Source organism: Protopterus annectens, chromosome 1.part1 (genome assembly GCF_019279795.1).
Source record: "Protopterus annectens isolate FY-2018-M chromosome 1.part1, PAN1.0, whole genome shotgun sequence".
NCBI lineage: Eukaryota > Metazoa > Chordata > Ceratodontiformes > Protopteridae > Protopterus > Protopterus annectens.
Window position 1 is genome coordinate 1,245,373,934 of NC_056726.1, and position 22,828 is coordinate 1,245,396,761.

General features: G+C 39.4%; 1 protein-coding gene across 2 annotated transcripts in view; it reads right to left on the reverse strand.

The window, feature by feature from the left end:
• Nucleotides 1-22,828, reverse strand: part of LOC122809657 — a 673,939-nt gene that overhangs the window by 309,945 nt on the left and 341,166 nt on the right. For both annotated transcript variants that reach the window (XM_044081325.1, XM_044081317.1), the window contains one exon: nt 11,644-12,312. In XM_044081325.1, the coding sequence (XP_043937260.1) occupies nt 11,644-12,312 (669 nt within the window). The remainder of the gene's footprint in view (nt 1-11,643; nt 12,313-22,828) is intronic.

Here is a 22,828-nt window from a genome sequence, read left to right on the forward strand (position 1 = left end):
GTAGGAAAGTGCCGAGTGACGCAGGCTACGCGACACTAGGTTGTGCTTTTTAGATTCTGTAAATATGCTCTTTGCTGAAAGACTGTTGCTAACAGCGTGTGGCTCTGAGTACTGAGTTTCCATATGCATGTTATGAAGCTGTAGCGTGGTCTTTGTGTCTTTATCAAAGTTGCAGTGGTTTGCTTAATGTAAACTATGTGAAGCCAACTGACAGCTGCACATTCCTGTGGTTTCTTTTGGTTTTGATTGCTTTATTAACAATCGTATGACAGTGGAGGATCATTTGTTGTGATTCTGTGAAAGAAGTTCGTCACGCAGTCTTCTTAGGTTGTACGAGTGTGGAGATTTCGTGTCACTTATTTGAGAGTCATTTATTAAATACCGGCAACTGTAGTGTTAACTTAATGTTATTGTTTGAGCTTTGCTCTTCCCAGACAGTTGTGTACATTTTGTGCATTAAGGTATAATTACGATGTAATGTGCACGTGTTTTGTTCTCTCTGCATGATGTGTTTGACTTGTGCTTTAATATCTGATACTTACCAGAGTTTGTTCTCAAAACACGGAAATGGTGGTGAGGTCTTAGTAGTGACTGAATGGTGATGGAATGTGATGAGGGCCAGTAAGTAGAAAGATCAAGTGAAGATCGCTACTTAATAGCATTACCACTATGCTTACGCTTGAAACTGTGGCAGTGTGGCACACAACCCGGACTTCATGTGTCCGTTTTTTAATGAAATTTGTAACCGGACAATTTATCAGAAAACCGGACAGTCCGGTCAAAAACCAGACAGCTGGCAACCCTAGTTAGTGACTTTGCAAAGGCTGACAGAAGAAGGCCTTTGAGGATCAATTTATTCATTTTGCCTATGAGAGTCCTTGGATTAAAGACTTTGCATGTGCAGCATGAAGTTTGTAAATGGTCTGGTCCCAAGCAATAAACACAAAGACTATGAGAGCCGGACAATAGAATCGTATCTCTGCATTTGCTGCATTTTTTAAATCCTGATGGTTTATCTATCATGATAATAGCCAAGCATTACACAAGAAAGATGAACTTAAGCAGAGAAAAAAAGCATAACTGCTAATTACAAAAACTTTTTTAACTGTATATATTTTTTTAAATAGAATCAGAAGAGAAGTACAACTATCAGCAATGTATTTTGGAATATACCGCAAAGGGTAAGAGGAAAAAACAAAAGAATTACAAACTATGGTAATGAGAAATTCTCGTAACAAGAAGTAAGAAAACTTTTGTAGAAGAGAAAGAGGTAGAAATACCGATAAATGGGAAGAAGAAAAAAGTTGTAATGTTAGCAGCAATGGTAATTAGGAAACTACTGATAATAATGGCAAAGGTAAAGGGAGGAAAACTATACAACCGAAAAAAGAAAACAACTCATCGTATTCTGACAACAAACACACGGCAAATGAGATCTGGGGAATGAGGGGGCTGCTGCACTATGGGTAAGGGAGGAGCTTGAGAGCTTGTAGTATCCACGAGCTGTGAAACGGCAGCGGAGTCAGATCCACACCCACATGTTGCGGAAGAATGAAAATTGACAAAATCAGATCCTTAGATGTTGTTAAAGAAAATTATCTTTGGTATTTCCATTGTGAATTGCACATTCTGAGAGATGTTTTAGTGTTATTTATTTGCTAATTATAGAATTAAGCATATGTTTTCATATTTCTGTAAATATCTAAATAAACATGCACTCACAGAAAAATGTCTTGCTGTTGTGTGAAAGGTTATGTCTAGTTAACAAAAATGTTCTAAACAATAAATTTCTAGGTTGTAGAGTTCGAAGATGTGACAACCTGTTTGTGAAAGTGTAGCAAAAAATATAAATTTGGGTTTATGTGCATTATAATATGCTGTAGTGCTTATGAAAAGAGCTAAAGAACTATTATCACTGTAAAGAAAACTTATTAATAAGATTGTTGTTTGTACTGTCATAGTAGCTTTTACTGTTCACAAAACGTTTAAATTAGTTTATCTTATTCTATTTAAATTTACTTTCAGAAAATGCTCTGGAATGCAAAATGTGTGCAGGCTGCTAGAGGTATGGCATTCCACACCGCATAGGTGTTAATGAGTTAAAGGTGGAAAGGCACAATTCAAAAGTAACTGTAATTACTCCAGTCTGATCAACATAACTATAGGTCACTCTGTTATCTTGAACACCAATATCAGAGCCCTTCATACTACTCTGAGTGGCACTCTACAGCAAAAATGGGGAAGAGGGAGTCTTCTGCCCCGGTCTCAGCACACTCAGTCTAGCAGTATGCAAGAACTCTAATTAATGCTTAACACTGTTGTTTTCTAATGGATCTTGTCTATTTTGAAAGAGGCTAAAAACTTGAATATTAGATATATATCACTCAGTGAACTACACTATGTGTTTGGAGTAAAAACATGTCTGTTGATGTAGGTACTGTTTCAGTCGTGCAGGCATTACAATATAAAGTATCCTTGTGTAATACAGGGTGACATTTCATCCAAAAAATGTCACCTATAGCATTTAAACCTGAATTTTTCCAGGTGATTTTTCATAGGTTCATAGGATGATACAAGGCTATTGGCACAGAGGCCCTTATAAGCCTAGCTAAGAATTTTGCCTATGTTCCCTCAAAGTCAGCACCTGTTTCCCCTGTCCAGCAGGGACACAGGTGAGTCTTCCATCCAGTCATCCAGGTTCCTCTTAAAGAGTTCCTCTTAAAGAGAGCTAGAAAGGTACTCTGTTTGACATGGAGAGGGAGTCTATTCCACAGATGGGGGAGTCTTTGGGACACAAATCTATCCCGCAAACAAGTTCTATTAATGTTACAGATGAGGTTAAGGTCTTGCATGCAGGTTGAGCAAGTGGAGTTTGACTTACAGATATGCAGCAACTTTATCAAGGCTGTATCTGAGATGGCCTTGTATGCCAGACACAGGTCACCTATGAGCAATCTGGATGAGACTGAGTAGAGGGACACAGCTTTTAGCCTATCTGTATAGGACAGGTGTTTGAGACCCTGGATATTTCTGGTCAGGAACCTCTGTAGTCTCTCCATCTGCTGCTTGTGTTTAGCAAGGTACATGCCAAAGTACTCAATAATGGGTCTGATAAGAGAGGAGTACAGGGATATGACCTCCTTGTTCCTGGCAGGTACAATAAGCCTTTACCCAGCAATTCCCAGCTTAGAAAGGCAGAATCTACCCTCTCTTCCCACAAGAGTATAGACCACAAACATTCTTAATGTAAAATAAATGGCCTGAAGCCCAAGTGCTTAAACCAGAACTAAGACTCTTTTACAATAACATACACTATGCTTTCAACCAGCAATTCCCAACTTATAAGGATGTAAGCTACCTCTCCTGCCACTAAACTACAATCCTTCTTAATGTAAAACAACTGAAGCCCAAGTGCTTAAACCAAAAGGCTTAGAATAACAGTTAGAAGTTTAATCATGCTAGTAACAAGCAGTAATAAATGCATCAGAATAAATGCAATTGAGTACTTGTAACAACAAGCATCAAAAGCAAAATAAAGTAATAAAGTAGGAAGAAACACAAATACAGTAAAAACAGATGAAGTGATTTTTTTTTAGGTTAAGTGGTAAGGGATGAAACAAGATAATTCAAGGTTAAGAAACTAAGGGTATGGGCCTTCCGAAATGATACCTCTTTGCTCAGTAGAATGAGCTGATGAGATGAGTGTCCAAAATTAGATTTATAGTAGGGACAGGCAACAATAAAGCCACCAAATTTAAGAACACAACAAGGACTGGGTGGGAGGGAGAAGAAAGCAGTCAGAGATGAGTGATATTCAGAGCAATGCAGACCACAAAAACAGATACTTCTAAATAAAAGAGCAGTGCTGTTTCTCAGCTCCTCCTACAAATTAACTGATGCTATGCAGTTTGCAAATTAATTCTTTGGTAACTTTTTTAATTGACCCTAGCCAAGAACTCTTAAAACTCCAACAGAACAGAAACTGTAGAACAAAACAAATGTAATATTAAAATAAGATACAAAATAGAAGTGATAAAACCTTAAATAAAGAGCTTCAAATCAAAATGAAATGCAGTCAGAGATGAGTGATATTCAGAGCAATGTAGACCACACAAACGCTTCAGCTAAAAACATTTTCCCTCCGTGCATGCTGACAATCAGACTTGTTCCTTTCAGTTTTACATGCATTTGTTCCCTTGTTACCTGGGGTGCCCCATTATAGAGGCAACAGCCAACTGGGCAGGGGCATCATCAGGAAATCATGGAGCTGTGTGCAATTATGGCATTTCTAATTAAGCTGTAACCCCACACCTGGTCGATGACATGAGCAACCATATTACCCTGAAGGCTTACTGTATCCTCCACATGCAGGAGTACTCCCACCCAAAGAATAATGGCTGCTGTCACTGGTTTAGTATACCATGTCCACTCCCACAGCTAATGGCCAAAACTTTATCACCTGTAATCCTCCATTGCTTGATATGCTAGGGAGTCTATTCCAGAGCAAGAGGAGGAGTTGATAATGACCCTATCTCCCCAATTAGTTTTAGAACGTAATGTAAATTGAGATCTATTGTTCTAGTGCTGGCTACAATATCTCATGTGTCAAGACAGAGGGGGTCATGGATAATAGGGTTCCCAAGGAAATGGAAGGCAAGGCACAGGTCTCCCCTCAAGAGCCTATAAAATACAGAGTACAGGGACAGTGATCCAAGCCATTCCTGACAGCTAACATTTTGGAGGCCTGAGATCCTTTTTGTTAGGAAACCCTGTGTTTTTCCAAGTTTTTGATGTGTCTAATTTGATACATGCCAAATGATGCATTACATTCCATGATGGATCTAACCATGGCAGAGTACAAGAAACAATAACTTATTTAGTCTTAGATGACATGTTCTTTGTGTTTAGTTGTGAGACACAGAAGGACATTCTACCGCTGCTATATGGTGATAGAAGGAATGGGAGCCATCGACCCAGGAGGCCAAGTCTGTGATCACAGGCTCACTAGAAAGTGGGATGTCACTGATACAGTAGGTGGCAGGAATTTGTTGTTTTCTGAAGGAAACGATTCTGCATTTCTTAGCATTTAGTTTGAATCCTTTTTCAGTGCACCAAAAGTTAAAGCATGGTAGTTCTCTTTGGAAGATATTAGTATTATTGGTTGATTTAGTTACTACATCCAGTTTACAATCATTAGTGAAGTTAATCAGACACATATCTTTGTTGTCAGTGTCTATGAAAGAGAAACAAATGCCAAAAGGGAAGGAGTCTAGTACACTACTCTGAGAAGTGCCACAACAAATGCAAAAAGGAAGGAGCCTAGTACACTACTCTGAGGAGTGCCACAACAAATGCCTAAAAGAAGGAGCCTAGTAGACTACTCCGAGGAGCGCCACAACAAATGCCAAAAGGAAGGAGCCTAGTACACTACTCTGAGGAGTGCCACAACAAATACCAAAAGGAAGGAGCCTAGTACACTACTCTGAGGAGTGCCACAACAAATGCCAAAAGGAAGGAGCCTAGTACACTACTCTGAGGAGTGCCACAACAAATGCCAAAAGGAAGGAGCCTAGTACACTACTCTGAGGAGTGCCACAACAAATGCCAAAAGGAAGGAGCCTAGTACACTAGTCTGAGGAGTGCCACAACAAATGCCAAAAGGAAGGAGCCTAGTACACTACTCTGAGGAGTGCCACAACAAATGCCAAAAGGAAGGAGCCTAGTACACTACTCTGAGGAGTGCCGCTGCTTACCTTTTCCCTAACTGAAGAGGCATCACTGACAGTCCCAATATGTGTTAATTCCTTGAGTTAGTTTGTAATCCATCCTACCACACATGGATAATTTTTTAAAGCCATTAGCTTAGTAACAAGCCCATTATTTGATATGGGTCAAACACCTTTGCCAGATCCAAGAAGGCAGTGTAAACAGCGTGACCAGTGTCTTCTGCATGTGTGACCATTTCCAAGAAGCACACAAGATTTAGCCAGCACAAGCTACCCTTAACAAATCCAAATTGTTGTGGGATGACCCTGATCAAAATTTTAATATCCAGGTTTATGAGATCAGTGATAATGCATTCCATGGCTTTAAACACAAGGCTATTAAGGTTAGTGGGTCTGGTCGTTTCCTGAGTCAGTGGTGGGGACACCCTCATTGATGGGCATTACCACTGCAGTACTCTATGCCTTAGGAGCATATCTTGTGGCAAGGCTCAACGTAACGTATTACAGCCAAGTGCGCTTGCAGGCATTTCTAAATTGCCTCCTACTGTGCCTCTAGGCATTAAATATTGCTTCTTCATATTTGCATTAATAATTCCAATACCACGCTACCTACAAGCTATCAGAATATTTTATCTTGAAGCACACATGATGGCAAACACAACAGTATTGATATTTGACCTTTGTCAATGAGTATTTGTTAGAACTGTAAGGTGATAAATTAATTTTTTAAATGCTCAAGCCACAGCCACTTGGACTTAAAGGTATATACTCAAAAGAGCTGTAATGGAGGGAATGAGTTAAAAGGGGATCAGCAAGGACTGGCTTGACATTTGCAGCAAACGTATTTGTTATCATGTTGGCAACATCTTTAGGATTTGACAGGAATGTGCCATTATAAATAAGTCCCCAACAGTGATGTGAGCTACTGCTTAGCTTTCTAACATAGCTGAAGGAGGGGTTACAGTTATCCATGGCTTCAGAAGTTAGTTTGAATTCATACTTTGCTGGTCTTTATAGTTGTCCACAGTTTCTAGGTGGGATGTTTTATACTATGTATGTGATGGGAGGTTCTGGTCGGTCTAACAAAATAATCAAAGAAGTTTCTTCTTCCTGTTGTACATCTGTTTACTTACCACCAACATGATTTGTTGTTGAAATGCCATTGTAATTGGTTCTGGTAGGGACTGCTCTGTCAATGCATTATCTAAATCCACATAATGATCCTTGGCTTAGATGGCTGCATATCCCAGATTCACAGTGAGGTTGACATGTGTAAAAAATTGCTCTTTTGAAGTGTCTAAAGAGGGTGGTGTTAGTTCCCTGGGAGGTAGAAGTTGTCAGGGTAAAGGTAACCAGCTTGTGATCTGATTTAACTAGTCAGGGAACAACCACAGGCAGGAAACATGTCAGAACTGATTCTGTGAGGATTAGGTCCTGGACATATTGGTCCCTACTGGGATTTCAGACAATATAAGCCAGGGAACTGTCATTAACCAAAACTAAGAAGCATTTGCTTAGGCTTGTATGTTCATTTGCTGAACTCTGTCTAAAGAAGGTGCAATGGTGGCAGCTAAGGCTTTGGCCAGTATGTGGAAGCCCTAGAATGAGAACTGTAGACCATCCTTTGCAAAATAAGTAAGAGTGTCGATCATCTCATTCCAGGGAGACAAACTGACTTCCTTACCCCCCCAAAAAGACACTAGCTACTTACCAGTTATCTAATACAACTATCTTTTTCTTAAATCTAGGCATCATTCTAGGTGAGGGGAGGATACAACTCAAACTGAAACTCTTATCCTTAACTGAAGGAGGTGTAAAAAGTTCCAGCAAGTCTTTCATGGGCTTTGGTGACAGATTGCTTACTCTAGTATGGACAACAATCATGTCATAGTCATAGTTACTGGAAGAGAGGGTCCTGAGGTCACTTGATATGTTGGCAATCCTGGAACCTGACAAACAGCTTCCTTTTCCTTTTTTCGGCCTAGTGAGCATGTCTTCAGTGTGTCTAACAATGGAGTTACAATTACTAGGATGCTATGCATTCTTACTAGATACTGGGATGTTATGTTGTTGATGGCATGCCGATGATTGGGGTGCTACCAGGAGCATTATTAAGTGTTTCATCACAGAAACAACTGTCTTACAGTTCCTAAAGTGTAGCATGAATTTAACATCCAGACATCACAACCACAACTTGGATATTAATTTTGTGTTCTGCAGTAGCTAATTATGCCTCCTTTGATTGAGTCAGTTCTACAAAATCAAAATGTTTATTATACCTACCTGCCATACTGCGAACACCAAGGTAGACACACACACACACACACACACACACACACACACACACACACACACACACACACACACACACACACACACACACTTGCAGAATCCCTACCTAACTCCTCCAGTGCAACCACCCAGGCAGACAGAGAGAGAGAAACACACATACACAGACACACAGACACACACACACACACACACACACACACACACACACACACACACACACACACACACACACACACACACACACATTTGCAGAATCCCTACCTAACTCCTCCAGTGCAACCACCCAGGCAGAGAGAGAGAGAGAGAGAGAGAGAGAGAAATGCACACACACACACACACACACACACACACACACACACACACACACACACACACACACTTACTCAGATAAACCTCCCACCCCACGGCTTTGCTGGACTTCTCTGCACTATTAATACTGCCACAGCTGTACAAGGGTGACTGCTGTCTTTTGACAGGGTTCACTTTTCTTCCTAAAATGAAATGTTACTTGGTTGAATAAGATTCTTTGAATTGCTTGGCCTAGCAAATTAAAAGGCACAGACATTTTTGGGGAAATCACGTGTCTAATTAACATTACCCACTCCATCAGACTGCTGCAATAGCATGCAGTTTCACCCATGACACTTCTATCCATGCTAAGGCCCTCACAAGGGGAAACTCTTAGCAGCAGAGTAGTTTAAAAAACTGGAAAGGATTAAAGAGGAAACATTCCAAGGTAAGGTGTGTGCATTGTGGTATACTTTTCTGAATCCCAGAGCAGGAGAATAAATGCAGAGCGAACAAAGCAGAATAAATACAGTATAAATTACTATATGTTGTTTTTTTGTGAAGTAGTTCCAAAAGCTTAGATTATATTTAAACAAGCCTTTCAGAATGATTCAATTTTCTCCATTTTTGTTAGTGTAAGACACAGGATTCCTCACATGTACCGTACACATTCATATAACATGTATGCAATAAACATCAGAAAATAAGACAATTCAATGAAAAAATTATATGATTACTGTTTGATTCTAAGCAGTGGATAATTTAACATAGCTACCTCCAAAATAAATGAAGACCCATGCAAAGTTATCTTTTTTCAATTGTTTTTGTTTTGTTAATTTATCATGTACAGTAAATACCATGGTTTGCTATGAATACATTTAATAATATTTGAGAAGTTACACCAAGGTCTCATCTGTTTCAGCTGATGGCAGTTCTGGTGGCTGAATAAGACCCCATGTTACCTACTGAAAAGTGTAAGGGAAGTTCCCAGATGTCTTGGCCAAATTTACCTTAGTAGTGTGAACACCACCTTGGGTCTTCTCTGATAAGAGGCCACTAGCCTAATAGAACTAATCAGGTCAATAAAGGATAAATAAGTAAAAAAAATAAATTAATACATTTTAACATTTCTGGGCTTAAATGTGGTGTCTTCCTGATATAAATCACAGAATGTAATATATTATGTCCTCTAGGAAGTAGGCCTTAATTGTCATGCATGTATTTGTGTGTGAGACAGAGAGAGACAGAGATCATGTGCATCAGGCTAAACTATTATTGCACAGCGGGCTGCCAGTTTAGGGATATCTAAATAGCTTTAGCAGGGAATAGAATGCAGGTAGTGATTAAAGAAGATGGCTAAGTGGTCTAAGTTGCTTGTTTAGTTTGCAGTCCCCATGGAGGCATGTGTTTGAATCCAACTTTTAAGAAATGAGTTTTGACTTGCTTTCACTCTATATAATTGCCTTTTTAAGCTTATGACTAAAAACACAACAGAAATGCAGTCTAGGATATGTCATAAAAAGCCAGAAAATTATTCTCTTGAACTTAAAAAGAAAAACCAGAAGGGCAACATTGTTGGAAATCGACGAATTGCTAAGGCAGATTAGGACCAGGGCTCATGTTTTTCCTGGCATTAATGAAAGCTTATCCATTAAATGTGTATTAAAATGGTTATCCCTTAATAGGTAAAAATTAAGATTTATATTAATGCACATTTATAACCAAGTTATCATTTTGCAACTTTGGTTTATGTCTAATATGCATATTTTACATAATAAGGTCAAAATAGTAAACTTTAAATGGCTTAGTTTATCATCTAGCCATTGACCTTGTGGACTACAGGGTCATGTTAATGATGCACTCCCATTGTTTTTATTTTCAGGAGTGCATCACATTTTGTATTATAGTTTGTTGGCCTTTGTATTAGTAATAGCATAGTTTGGAGATTTATTTTCTTTTACTTATTCACAACTGTCATATATTGCATTTATAAATTATAAATTTTAAACCTTAAATTTTACATACTTTCTCGCTTCTAGTTTAGAGTGGCTAGTATGGTACATTTTCTGCAGATACAAGATTGAACTGTAGACGCATGATTTAATCCTAGTTTATGTTACATGTTCTAGTAAGTATAATTATAACACTGCCCTTCAGTTCTCTCATATTAGATGTTCATAATAATATATGCATTGTTATGTTTTTGTAGCACCATTTATTGTGTATACTTATCAATTATTTGATAAAATAATATCGAGTGCATATATAATACACTCACGTTTTTATGTTATAATTCATTTAATCTTTCAATCACCTTGCTTCCCATTTTTTCATTTATGTAAACATACCGATATTATACTTTAGCTTTTAGCTTGTTGCCGTTTTAAGGTTGTCAAGGTTTTTTCTAATGGAATAATGCACTTTACCTTGATAGGTCAAATGTTTTTAACATTATAGTATAAGATTAATTGCTTGTAAACTCGTGGTTGTCTGAAGAAGGTGGGTTATTTGAACCTGCCGAAAGCGCTTACTACTACCTGGTTTTACTTGTGGAATAAATTTGTGGTTTTAGCTCTCTTATCGTGTGCTGTCCGTAATTTCAACAGTTTGCAGTTTGGTTTTTGTTTGGTTCTAATTGGTCTAAGTTGCTTGTTTAGTTTGCAGTCCCCATGGAGGCATGTGTTTGAATCCAACTTTTAAGAAATGAGTTTTGACTTGCTTTCACTCTATATAATTGCCTTTTTAAGCTTATGACTAAAAACACAACAGAAATGCAGTCTAGGATATGTCATAAAAAGCCAGAAAATTATTCTCTTGAACTTAAAAAGAAAAACCAGAAGGGCAACATTCTGAGATAACTGTTACTCTTGGGTTCTAGTGGCCTAATGGATAAGTCACTGGTCTCCTAAACTAGGTCGTGTGGGTTCAAGTCCCATTTGGGGTGATACAATCTTGCAGGGGAGGTGGAGTTGTAATAATGGTTAAAGTGCTTACCTCACAGATACAAGGTACAAGATTTGATTCTAATCTCAGTTTAATAGCCAGGCTTGTAACAGTCTGCAGACTGATAGCCTAGTATTTACCTATGAACACAGTACTGCTCACACTTGCTTAAAACATATGTCAAAGTACCACCACTCTGTAAAGAAATAAATAAGAGATCAAATTATATTATGGATGGAAAACCAAGAACAGCAAGAGATATCTGAATACCAAGAAATTGAAAACTAATGTAATATACTACATGTATAACAGTAGTGCTGGAGTTATGGAGCAGACGGTAGAACAAAGGAGTATAAAAAGTGGAGAAAGGCACTAAAAACATGAAAACTCTTACCAGAATCATCAAAGATTGCAATTTGAGGGTTTGGCTTAGATGAAGCTGGGTAAACCACAGTCTGTGCCCCTATCCCTTCCAAGCTGACGTCACTCATGTCATTTAGTAGGTGATTGATGGAGGAGTATCCATCCAGAGGAATATGACATTTGAATTGTGATGCATACACGTTCTTAAACTTAAATACTGTCAAACCATCAGGATGTTGCTTCATAATATGAGAAATATTCTGTTTTAGTTCTGACAGTGCTGAATGCTTGACTGCTGGGCTGTGCTGTCCAGCCTTAGCTGCTAAAACATAAGGATGTGGGGTCACTCCCGCTGTACTATTAGCTGTAGTAGCATTCTGACTTGAAGAGACTCCTGCTACTTTCCCTCTAGATGAACATGGAATACGTGGGGTTACAGAAGGAGTACAGACTTCTGGTGATGCAAACGAGGTGTTAGCCTGCTGGGGCATAACCACTGATCTGTCTTTTAATGATTCTTGTGTAGATGTGGCATCAACGAAATGTTGTGTTGCATTATGGCTTCCTGTCATTTTGGGATGCTGAGGATCTAACTCCTGTGTACTCTGGAGACGTGCAGCCTTGACTTCTTTCTTTGGAGCAGAAATATGTTGTACAGCAGTTAGTGCTACTCCAGGCTTTTGAGGTGCAACAGCCTTTGCTTAAAAACAAAATAAAGCAAACACAAAAAGAAAGAAAAGTCAAATATTACAATCATTATTCTGAATTATTTCAGCTAAGCTTGGCATTATCTTTGCCTACTCAGAACCAGTACTGTCTCTAATCTCTTATCTTCTCATAAATCTCATTGGACATAGTCTCATAATAATGACGTATCATAGTAAGTACCTTTCAGATGAAAGGGAAAAAGTTATTAAACAGTACAGAATGCAGCACAGATAGGTGCCAGCTGTAGTGACTTCATGCTAAATATCTTCCTACTCCAAGTATTAAAACTAACAGCACCTTTCCCATCTTTTCTCCCAAAAGGATATTGCTTATTTACTTTAACGATGAAGGCTTTATGCTGTAGGTACTGACTGACATTCTACACATAATCTGACAGTGTCTCCAATGGCAAAGACTACAACTCTGAAATTAGTCTTACAATCTTTTATAAAATTAATTTGTCCCCTCCTATTTTACTGACACTGAGTCGGATTCCGTAAAGCTTGCAGAAGCTATTTACAGACAGCACAGCATGCTGAAGGAAGACTTCAGCTCACCAGCTGCAGGGATGATTTCAGAAAACATGTTGAAGGCACACAGGCTACTTACCTATTCAGCATAGGATAATTATGGATTCTGTGCATGCCCGTCTGATTCAAAAACACACTGCGTGCACCCAAACGCAATTTAAATGTAACAAACTGCCAATGTTTACTGTGTTTCTAAAATCCTTGGTGCATTCTTTACAGACCTCAAAAAACAAAAGCTACTACTATGGATTCTGCCAAATTCCATAACAATACAAAAAAAACCCACAGAAATGCAACCTACAGTTAGTGAACTGCAACAGGCTAGTGATACAAGCCATAAAGGAGGATGTGGCTGTGTACCTTAGAAGGCAGTTAGCTACAGTCAAAGCAATGCTGCAACTAAACCAGTTCTCAGAGCAGTAAATAATCGACAGGTACCAGCTACACAGACAATTGGTGCAGGCTGTCAGCCACGTGTGTGCCCCACTGATGTATGTGCGGACCCTGCAAGGAAACCCATCCCCCTTGAAACTAAAGTGTGTCTCAACCTGGGTTTACCTGCACCTGGGATATTCCAGACTCATGGGGGATGCTGTGGCAGTGTCACAGATAGGTGCCAGCTGTATCTTGGCAAAATTCCTGGCAGCAATTTGTAGTAATGTGGATGACTACATACACTATGAATCCACCCCCATGAAGCGAACTGTAATGTACAAGTTTTACTGTACTGTAAACTTCCCCCATGTACTCGGTGCAACAGACTGCACACACACATACATATCAAAACACTATTACATCCTGAAGCAGATACATAAAAAGAAAGGGTTGGCCATTCCTCAACTGCTAGGTTGTGTGTGCAGCAAATGGCAGCATAACAAACATTATGGCAACCCACTCTAGAAGTGTCCATAATGCTACCATATGGAGGGCTGCATTCCAGTAAGATGAAATACCTGAGGGACTACTACTGGGTAAGTATAGGAACACAGCTAGGATGTAAGCTAAGGATACCCCTCCCAACAATATCTACGCTGACCAAATGTGTTTTTAATCCCCCCTCCTGCTGTTACAACAGGGATCATCAACTCAGGCACAAATGACACAGGTATGTATACAGATTCAAATTGTTGTATCAGTGAATGGCAAACAATAAGGGAAACACATCAATACAACCCAATCTTACCTCTACACTATAATAAGCTGAAAAAAGAGAAACAGCACAAGACATAATGCAAAACATTTAATATCACAAGTCAAATATATCACAGTAAAGTATGAGTAAATTAATATAATACATGGAGTCAGCTATGTTTACTAAACTGTTGGACTCACTCTAACACAGTCTAAGGTGACCACACTGGAGGCTCACACAGTGGCCTGTTCTGCCATGTACAGAAACACTTGGTCAAAGTTGCTCCACAGAGGAGACTGATGGGTGACAGTACCATGTTGAGGTGAAGGAGGATGACGGCAACTTGCCTGTCTGGTCATGACTGGCAGAAGCACAGCAGATGGACCAGCAGTGGAAGTGTGTGATGCTTAATGGGCAAGGTTGGTTCTGCTCAGAGGTGGCCTGCCTCTCCCATGTAGCAATTGGCTAAGCACAGTCAAGGTACACAGAACCATGCTTGTACTATGGCACTGCTGTACAGGCCAGGGTTTCTGCTGACCATGCCACAGATAACATACCTTCATTTTGAGGAGCCAGTAATGGCATTACCTCACTGTGTCTGGGCTCCTGTTCTTCATGCAGTACACACACAGCTGGTGTGCAACATGATCTGTGGCATGTCTGATCCATAACATTGCTGGGAACATTCATTTGCCTGTAGGAGTGGGTGGACACCCTCTGACACCTGGCCATGTACACCATCTGCATACCTACATCTACTGCAATGGCCAGTATCAATGTGTTGTGGTTAACTGCCAGCATCAGCAGCAGTCTCATCTTGGGTCTCCTGTTCACCTTCTGATGTCCAATTATTCTCAGAATGGCAAGACAATTTTCCCTCCACAACTGAGGCTATAGCTGCATCCACATAACTACCATTATCCTGGCCGAACTGCATTATCACGTCGCTGTCCTGTGTGCCAGGGGCCATGTTACCATACTGAGACACATCAGATCCTACATCATGATCACTGGACAGGCTAATGGAGGACAGACAGCTGATGTGCTAAAAGAAGAGACAGATTACATAGATTAGGGCAATGTACTTAGGATATCATTAACACACATGACACATAACACACAGGACACATGACTGTATCCATAATAATATATGACTATACTGCCAGGTTAGGCAAGTTTCCCAAGTCAGGTTAGGCAGCAGCCAAACCAGCCCCCCATAGCTTTTTGTTTTACCCTCACTTCCATCTTATCTTATACTTTACTTCCCAATACTTTATCCAGACTTGCTTTTATCTTTACTCGTCCTTTCCTACACCTTCATATCTTCCTCAGCCTGACATTACCTTAGGTGTTGCATTTTTCTGTAATTAGGTGACTGCCCACCAGGTGGCGGCTCTATATTTGCTGTCTGCCAAATATCTTTACCCTTTTCTTTCACATCTCACTATCTATGCCTTCTGTTCTTTACTTTAGCTTTTCTCATACTAAGCTACCCTTACTAAGCTCCCAGCTCTCTCTAAACTCCGTCTCTTCCCATTCTACTGTGCCCTAAAGTATCTCATATCACTACTTTCCCCTCTAATCATCCTAAATCTCCCACTGCTAAGCCTCTCATCTCCCTACTACACTTCCCACCTTTACACTCAGCTATAGCCTCTCTATTTCACTGATTGTCTTTCTTGACAGAGGACTCCTTGTTTCATCCCGCTCCACTCGCCCTGCGGGCTCACTCCGCTCCCCTACCCTGCCCCCAATTCCCACACGCCCCCAGTGCTCCTACACTTATTCCTCCTACACCACACCCCCTCAAACACTACACCAATCACACTGTTCACATTATTATCGCACCCCACCTTCCTTAACACTATACAATTAGTAACACCTACCTCCAATTACCTCTGTTATTTACTTCCTCCACCATATACACCTCAACACCTGTCTACCAACCCCACCCTTCATTCAACTCCCATCTATTCATAGGTTCATAGATAGGTTCATAGATTACTACTAAGCTAATTGCCCTTGCATGCCATTTTAAGCCTAGCCACTTATCCCTTGTGAGACTCAAACCCTGCACCTTGTGTTTGTAAGACAAACACCTTAACCATTAGGCCACCCTCCCAACCTATTAATTCCATAATGTCAAAATCTCCCACCCAATACCTAATTCAACTACTTCTCCTACTTCCACTCCTTCCTTCTCTTTTAACTTTCTATCTCCTAACCTCTTATGAACATCCACTTTACTCCTCCCTTCCCTTTCCCGCTAAACATACTTCTACATTACCACTAGCCACTACTCCAAATTTCCTAAACATTATATCCACACTCAACTACATACTTCCCAAATATCACAGACTAGCACCCATTAAATATACCAATCACAATAATAAAAAACTACTCGACTATTCTTGCAAGCCACTTTACCCTAAACACATCATATACCTTCACTCCCTACTAGATGGAGACATACATCCAAACCCTGGTCCTAACCATACCTCTACCTCTGAAAAATGTACTCTAATCACTAGTAGCTCTATAACCCCTTCCAAGCCCGCTAGCTCTCTCCTCATAGCACATCTTAATATACGCAGCATTAATAATAAAATCCCACACCTCCATGCCCTCCTAGATGTCCACCAATTTGATATCCTATGCTTATCTGAAACTTGGCTTAAACCCACAATTAAAGATAATGAAGTAACCCCACCTGGTTATAATATCATCAGAAAAGACCATACTACCAAAAAGGGAGGAGGGGTCGCAATCATCTACAAAACAGAACTACAAATCAGCACCATAGACCTTGACCCACCTTTAGACAACCGAGCTAAAATACTTATCACTAAACTTCAGGTCAACTCTTGTAAAGCTATAAATGTCATATGTTTATACCTGCCTCCAGGAAACAATATTAATACCCTTGAAAATATCCTAAATTGGCTTTCTATCACTCTCCCACAAGAAACCATAATTTTAGGAGACTTTAACAATGATTGGCAGTCCTGTAATAATATACACCCTTCCACCCATGTTAACTTATATGGCTTTACACAAACTATTAACTCCTCTACCAGAACTCACAAACCTAACAACAAAGAAAGTACCTTGGACTGGATACTTACTAATAATCCTCTATATACCTACAAAGTAGGGACCCTCCCAGATGATCTAAGTGACCACTCCCTAACCTATTTTACTAGATCTAAAACCAACCTCACTCATCCCAACATTGCCAGAACTGTACGCTACAAAAAGCAATTTAACCCTGAACTATTCCAGACAGAACTTAAACAATGTAATTGGTCACCACTAAAATATCTTCCACTTGATGAAGCTGTAGCCTATTTTAATACCACATTCTTAACCATCCTGAACCACCATGCCCCATTACGCTCTATTAGATGCAAAGTTAAACCAGCACCCTGGCTCTCTAATACTACTAGGCAAAAAATCCATCTGAGAAACAAATCTGGATAAAATGGCGTTCTACTAAAAACCCATCGGATTACCTAACATTTAGACAACTAAGAAATCAAACTAAAAAAGCCATTGTGCTAGATAAAAAAACTTCTACCTCCAAATACAGCAAACCTATCAAAAGAAACCTCAAAAGTTTTGGAACAGCATTAACAAACGTCTTTACCCAGGACAATCTATCACACCTAACCCTCTAGGCTCCAACCCCGATAATCCTATTCACACTGCCAACTCCTTTAATTCTTTCTTTACCAATGCCATCCAATCTCTTGCTAGCCATCTATCGCCAGACACCTCAAATCTGCCAAACTCATCTTTAAATCCTCCTCCATCTTTTCAATTACAACCAGTGTCTACTTCTAGTATATGCTCTCTTCTACTAAAACTATAACCTACCACCCCTTCAGCTGACCAACTCCCAGCAGAATACCTTCAAATAGGAGCTAAATCCATTGCCTACCCTATATCCATTCTTATCAACAGAACCATAAGTGAAGGAAATATCCCAACCATCTGGAAAATTTCTTACATTATTCCACTACACAAAGGTGGGAACTCTAACGATTTCTCTAACTTTCGTCCTAAAGCTTTGCTATCTCCTCTGGCAAAAATTATGGAAAAGTGTATCCAGAAGCAACTTCTTAACCACCTTCTCCAAAATAACATACTTGCCAACTGTCAACATGGTTTCAGACCTTACCATAGTACCACCACTGCCCTGCTATCATTTACAGATGTTATTAACAAGAATCGTAACAAAGGCATTCTATCCTCTGCAGTATTCATTGATTTATCCAAAGCTTTCGACATGGTTAATCACCAACTGCTCTTACATATAATGATATCTCTATCACTTGACCCCTTAACCATTAACTGGTTCAAATCCTACCTTGAAAACAGAAAACAAGTGGTACTCTGGCACAGTAATCTTTCTAATCTCCTCCCTATCTCCCTTGGTGTCCCTCAAGGCTCCATATTAGGTCCACTCCTATTTTCCATCTATATTAATGACCTTCAGTCAGCAATTCCATATACTACCTGTATTCAGTATGCAGATGACTCCACTATTATCTGCTCAGCCACTTCTCAAACTGAACTGCAGACCCTTACCCAGAATGCATTTAATACTGTTGAACAATGGTTTACAAACCGTTGCCTCCTCCTAAACCCAAAGAAAACTAAACTGCTACTCTTCTCACCAACCCGTAAGTCCACCCGCGCACATTTTACACTTACATCTAACAATGGTACTGTTATCTCTCCAGACCTAACTACCAAACTCCTAGGAATAACTATAGATAATAATCTCAACTATGACACGCATATTAACAGTACAATAAAAAGTCAACAAGAAACTTGGATCCCTCTGTAGAATTAAACCCTTTCTTACACCAGCAGCCAGGACTGCTATAGCCAGAACTCATCTCATCTCCACTCTACTCTATGCTTCACCCATTTATACAAATCTTTCTAAAACCAACATTAACAAACTGACAGTATCCTATAACAATATTGCCAGATTTGCTACTGCCTCTCCTTTCAGAACTCATCACTGTCTTAATCTTAAACAACTTGATTGGTTAGAGTTTCTACACCATCTACACTTTTCACAGCTTACTATTGCCCACAAAACCCTGTATCAACCCACCAATACTCCTATACTCTCAAACCTACTTACCCCCTACCATAATCCTAAAAACTTACGCTCTTCTAACAAACTACTGTTTAACATTTGCAGATCCAAGAATTTAGCAGGTGACTCCCTTTTCTCTAATACCATCGGTAAGCTATGGAATCTACTACCCACTGAACTCACAACTCTCTGCTCTCATATACTTTTTAAAAAGAAACTCAAGCTTCATCTCAAGTCACACTGGTTATGTTCCTGTACTATCCCTGACTAACTGTTGATACTTCTCACTTATAACTACCTGCATCATCCTAAGCCTTCCCTATAAAATCTGCTTATCATGAAACTTTTGAGTGAATTCTTTATATATACTTGCATATTACATCCTCTCATGAATATTCCCTTATTGTTTACTGCTCCAGTCATGCTCAATGGTAGTAAGGCAGTTAATATTTCATATCTTAAAAAAAAAAAAAAAAAAAACTTTTTTCTTATTTATACATCTGTTCTACTCAATACTATTTTCTATATTGTTTTTGGTATACGACTTTATTGGTACTTCTTCCTTGATTGAATTTTGCATGTGTTCTTCTGTAAACTTTTTCAAGATTGTACTTTATATATGTTTTTTATTGTTTATTGTTTTTTGTTTGTTATTCTTGGAGCTTTTCTCCCCGGGCCTCTACTGAAAATGGACATGTATCCAGCTAGACTAGCCCGGTCAACAAATGTAAAATAAAATAAATGTTACAGACAATAATGACTTAACATGACGTCATGTCTATGTATGGGTCACAGAATCTACATAACAGGGAGTACATAATTAGGTTGCATAGCCAACATATATGGCATATGTGATGACAACAAACAAAACACACACCTGACCACTCTTCTTGGGAAAATGGTGCTGTTGAAGAGGACTGAACTTCAAACATTGTAGGGAAAAAACTCAGCATTGTTAATCACATTATTGCCAGGATGAACCATTTGAACAGTGTTACAACATGCACTAGGTTTTACACAGACATACCACTTGTTTGTGCAGTTTATGAGGTTGATGCAGTCTGGCCTAGGAATGGGAAGGAGGACATAGTACTAATGGAGGACAACAACAGGAATAACAGCAACAACATGTATAAACATACCAGCTATGTTACTGCAACAGGTTCGTAGTTTGCATCAGTGTGTAGCACAGTTGATGTGTTGATGTTGTCGGAAAGGATATAGTATGATTTCATATTTCTCTGGGGAGAAATTGCTGCCCCTAGCATGGTTTGCTATCTGAAAGACAGTGATATGTATATGACCATATTCCTGTGGGAGCCCAGTTATGCAGGTGGCTATGTGGACAGAGTACGTCACCATAAATGGTATGCAGTCCTATGCGATGCAAAAGTCTATAAAACACTGTCTGTGACAAGTACTATTGTAACATATAAAAGGTACCAACAGTGCCTGCATACATAACAGCATACCATGGACAGACTCCCACTGTTGAGTGTATGCATGTTGTACTGCGGCTCCTACAGTGGGAAAGTAATGAGAAAGACAACACAGTCATGTATTTAGCCAACAGAATGCTGACAGCATTATCTACACAACACAGTAGCAGGGACTGCAGATACTCACGTGACGGACATTGCACCTGTTGGCCAGATGACCATGTTTTGAAAAACAAGAGACATTAATGTCATGTATCAACTGTGCTACACACTGATGCAGACTATGAACCTGTTGCAGTAACATACCTGGTCTGACTCTCTGTATTTGCATTTGGATGGCTTGGGCCCCCACTAGATGCACCTGTAGTGTCCAATGTTAGGGAAATATCAATATGATAGTAAACCGCAGTGCCATGACATGAGGCTGAGGCAATAGCAGGTAGTGATCACAGTAAAACAGTAAGGAGACCGTCACCTGCTGTACCCTGGAGCTGTCCAGAAGAAGATGGACCTTTGAATATTAATGCAGACAGCATTCCACATGGTTGCACTTTTCTGTCTTTACTGCAGTCTTACAAGTACATTTCAATAAACTTACATTCATCATCATCATCACTCTGTGTGAATCTGTATGCACGGCTCAAATCTACTGCTGTAAATCAAAAATGACAATACACGAACATGCAAGCAACAGCAATATGCAGTGATTTACTCTATACTCAGCCATGTCATGGAAAATAAGACACACACATTTTGGCCTGTAACTCCTGCGTTTATCCCACCTCTGGGTATGTTTTGCTCCCCTCTTACTATAAGCAGGAAGGCTGGAAATACTGTGATGTCATTGCGGGTCAATGATGGACCACCACCAATGGCATCCCTTGATCTCTCATATCATTGTAACCTGTTGGTTGCATGGAGGATCATGTCAGAGCAGTGTCATTGACAGGCCCCATGGGATCTGCTGTGACCTCCAATTGTATTAATCATGTTGGTGAGGTCGGTCCACACTTCATTTCTCCAATTTGGATTCCTTGCACATCCAAGGAGTCTCCATCTATGTTGTCGGACAGCATCTAGTATGATTTCATTTTCCTCTGGGGAGAAATTGCTGCCCCTAGCATGGTTTTCTATCTGAAATACAGTGATATGCATATGACCATATTCCTGTGGGAGCCCAGTTATGTAGATGACTATGTGGACAGAGTACGTCACCATAAACGGTATGCAGTCCTGTGCGATGCAAAAGTCTATAAAACACTGTCTGTGACAAGTACTATTGTAATATATAAAAAGTACCAACAATGCCTGCATACATAACAGTTGTAAAATCAACATAACTTGTGATATCTTTCGAGGCTGTCTGTGGGATTAGAACCCCTTACACTACATATCTGTTGAATCGTGGTCAAAAGACAACAGTATCATGATACATGCATCTGTATGCACTGTACATTAAAATATTATACAAACTAACAACTAAACAACTTACTGGAAGTGTCAGAAAACCTCAAGATCTGCAGGCAGGCCACACAGAGTGCGGATCCTTTGTATATTGAGCCAGTCATTACAAGACTTTTGTTAAGAACCATCAATGAAGAATATCCGTAACAGCAAAACAGCATAGTATTAAGACTACTGTTAAGTACCATCAATTAAGAAATATCCATAAGAGCAAAAGAACTTGGTATTAAGACTTTTATTAAGAAACATCAATGAAGAAATATCCATAACAGGAAATGAACATAATACATATGGATACTGTCAGAATCTGTGGATTTCTGTACTTATACCACAAGTGTACAGAATTACCCATAAGAAATATGGATGATCTATAAATCTGTCTTTATGTACTGTTCACATCTGCAATTTAAATCTGTCTATACAACTGCATATGCAAAATTACTGCATGTCCTTAATGAAAATGGCAACACGTGCATGCATAAAGGTCAAGCAAACATTTATCCAGTAACTTACAACTTCTCTTAAAGCACATATTTTCAATAAAAATATTTTTAATCAAGTACTATTGAGAATTAGCAGGTTTAACAGCCATAACATCCCCCAAAACAGAAATGCTAGTAGGTGCCAATTTACTTCTGACTCAGGTATGAAAGTAAGTGCACCTAATGTGCATCCATCTTTAAGGACCATTTGTACCATACATAATTAACAAGGTTCATTAAAACTTTAGGTTTTTGAATCCCATTTGTGCACATATGAGTAAACTCACTGCATTCAACTTAACGCTCAAGTGTACTGCACAAGTACTCAATAAGTATCGATAAACAGTA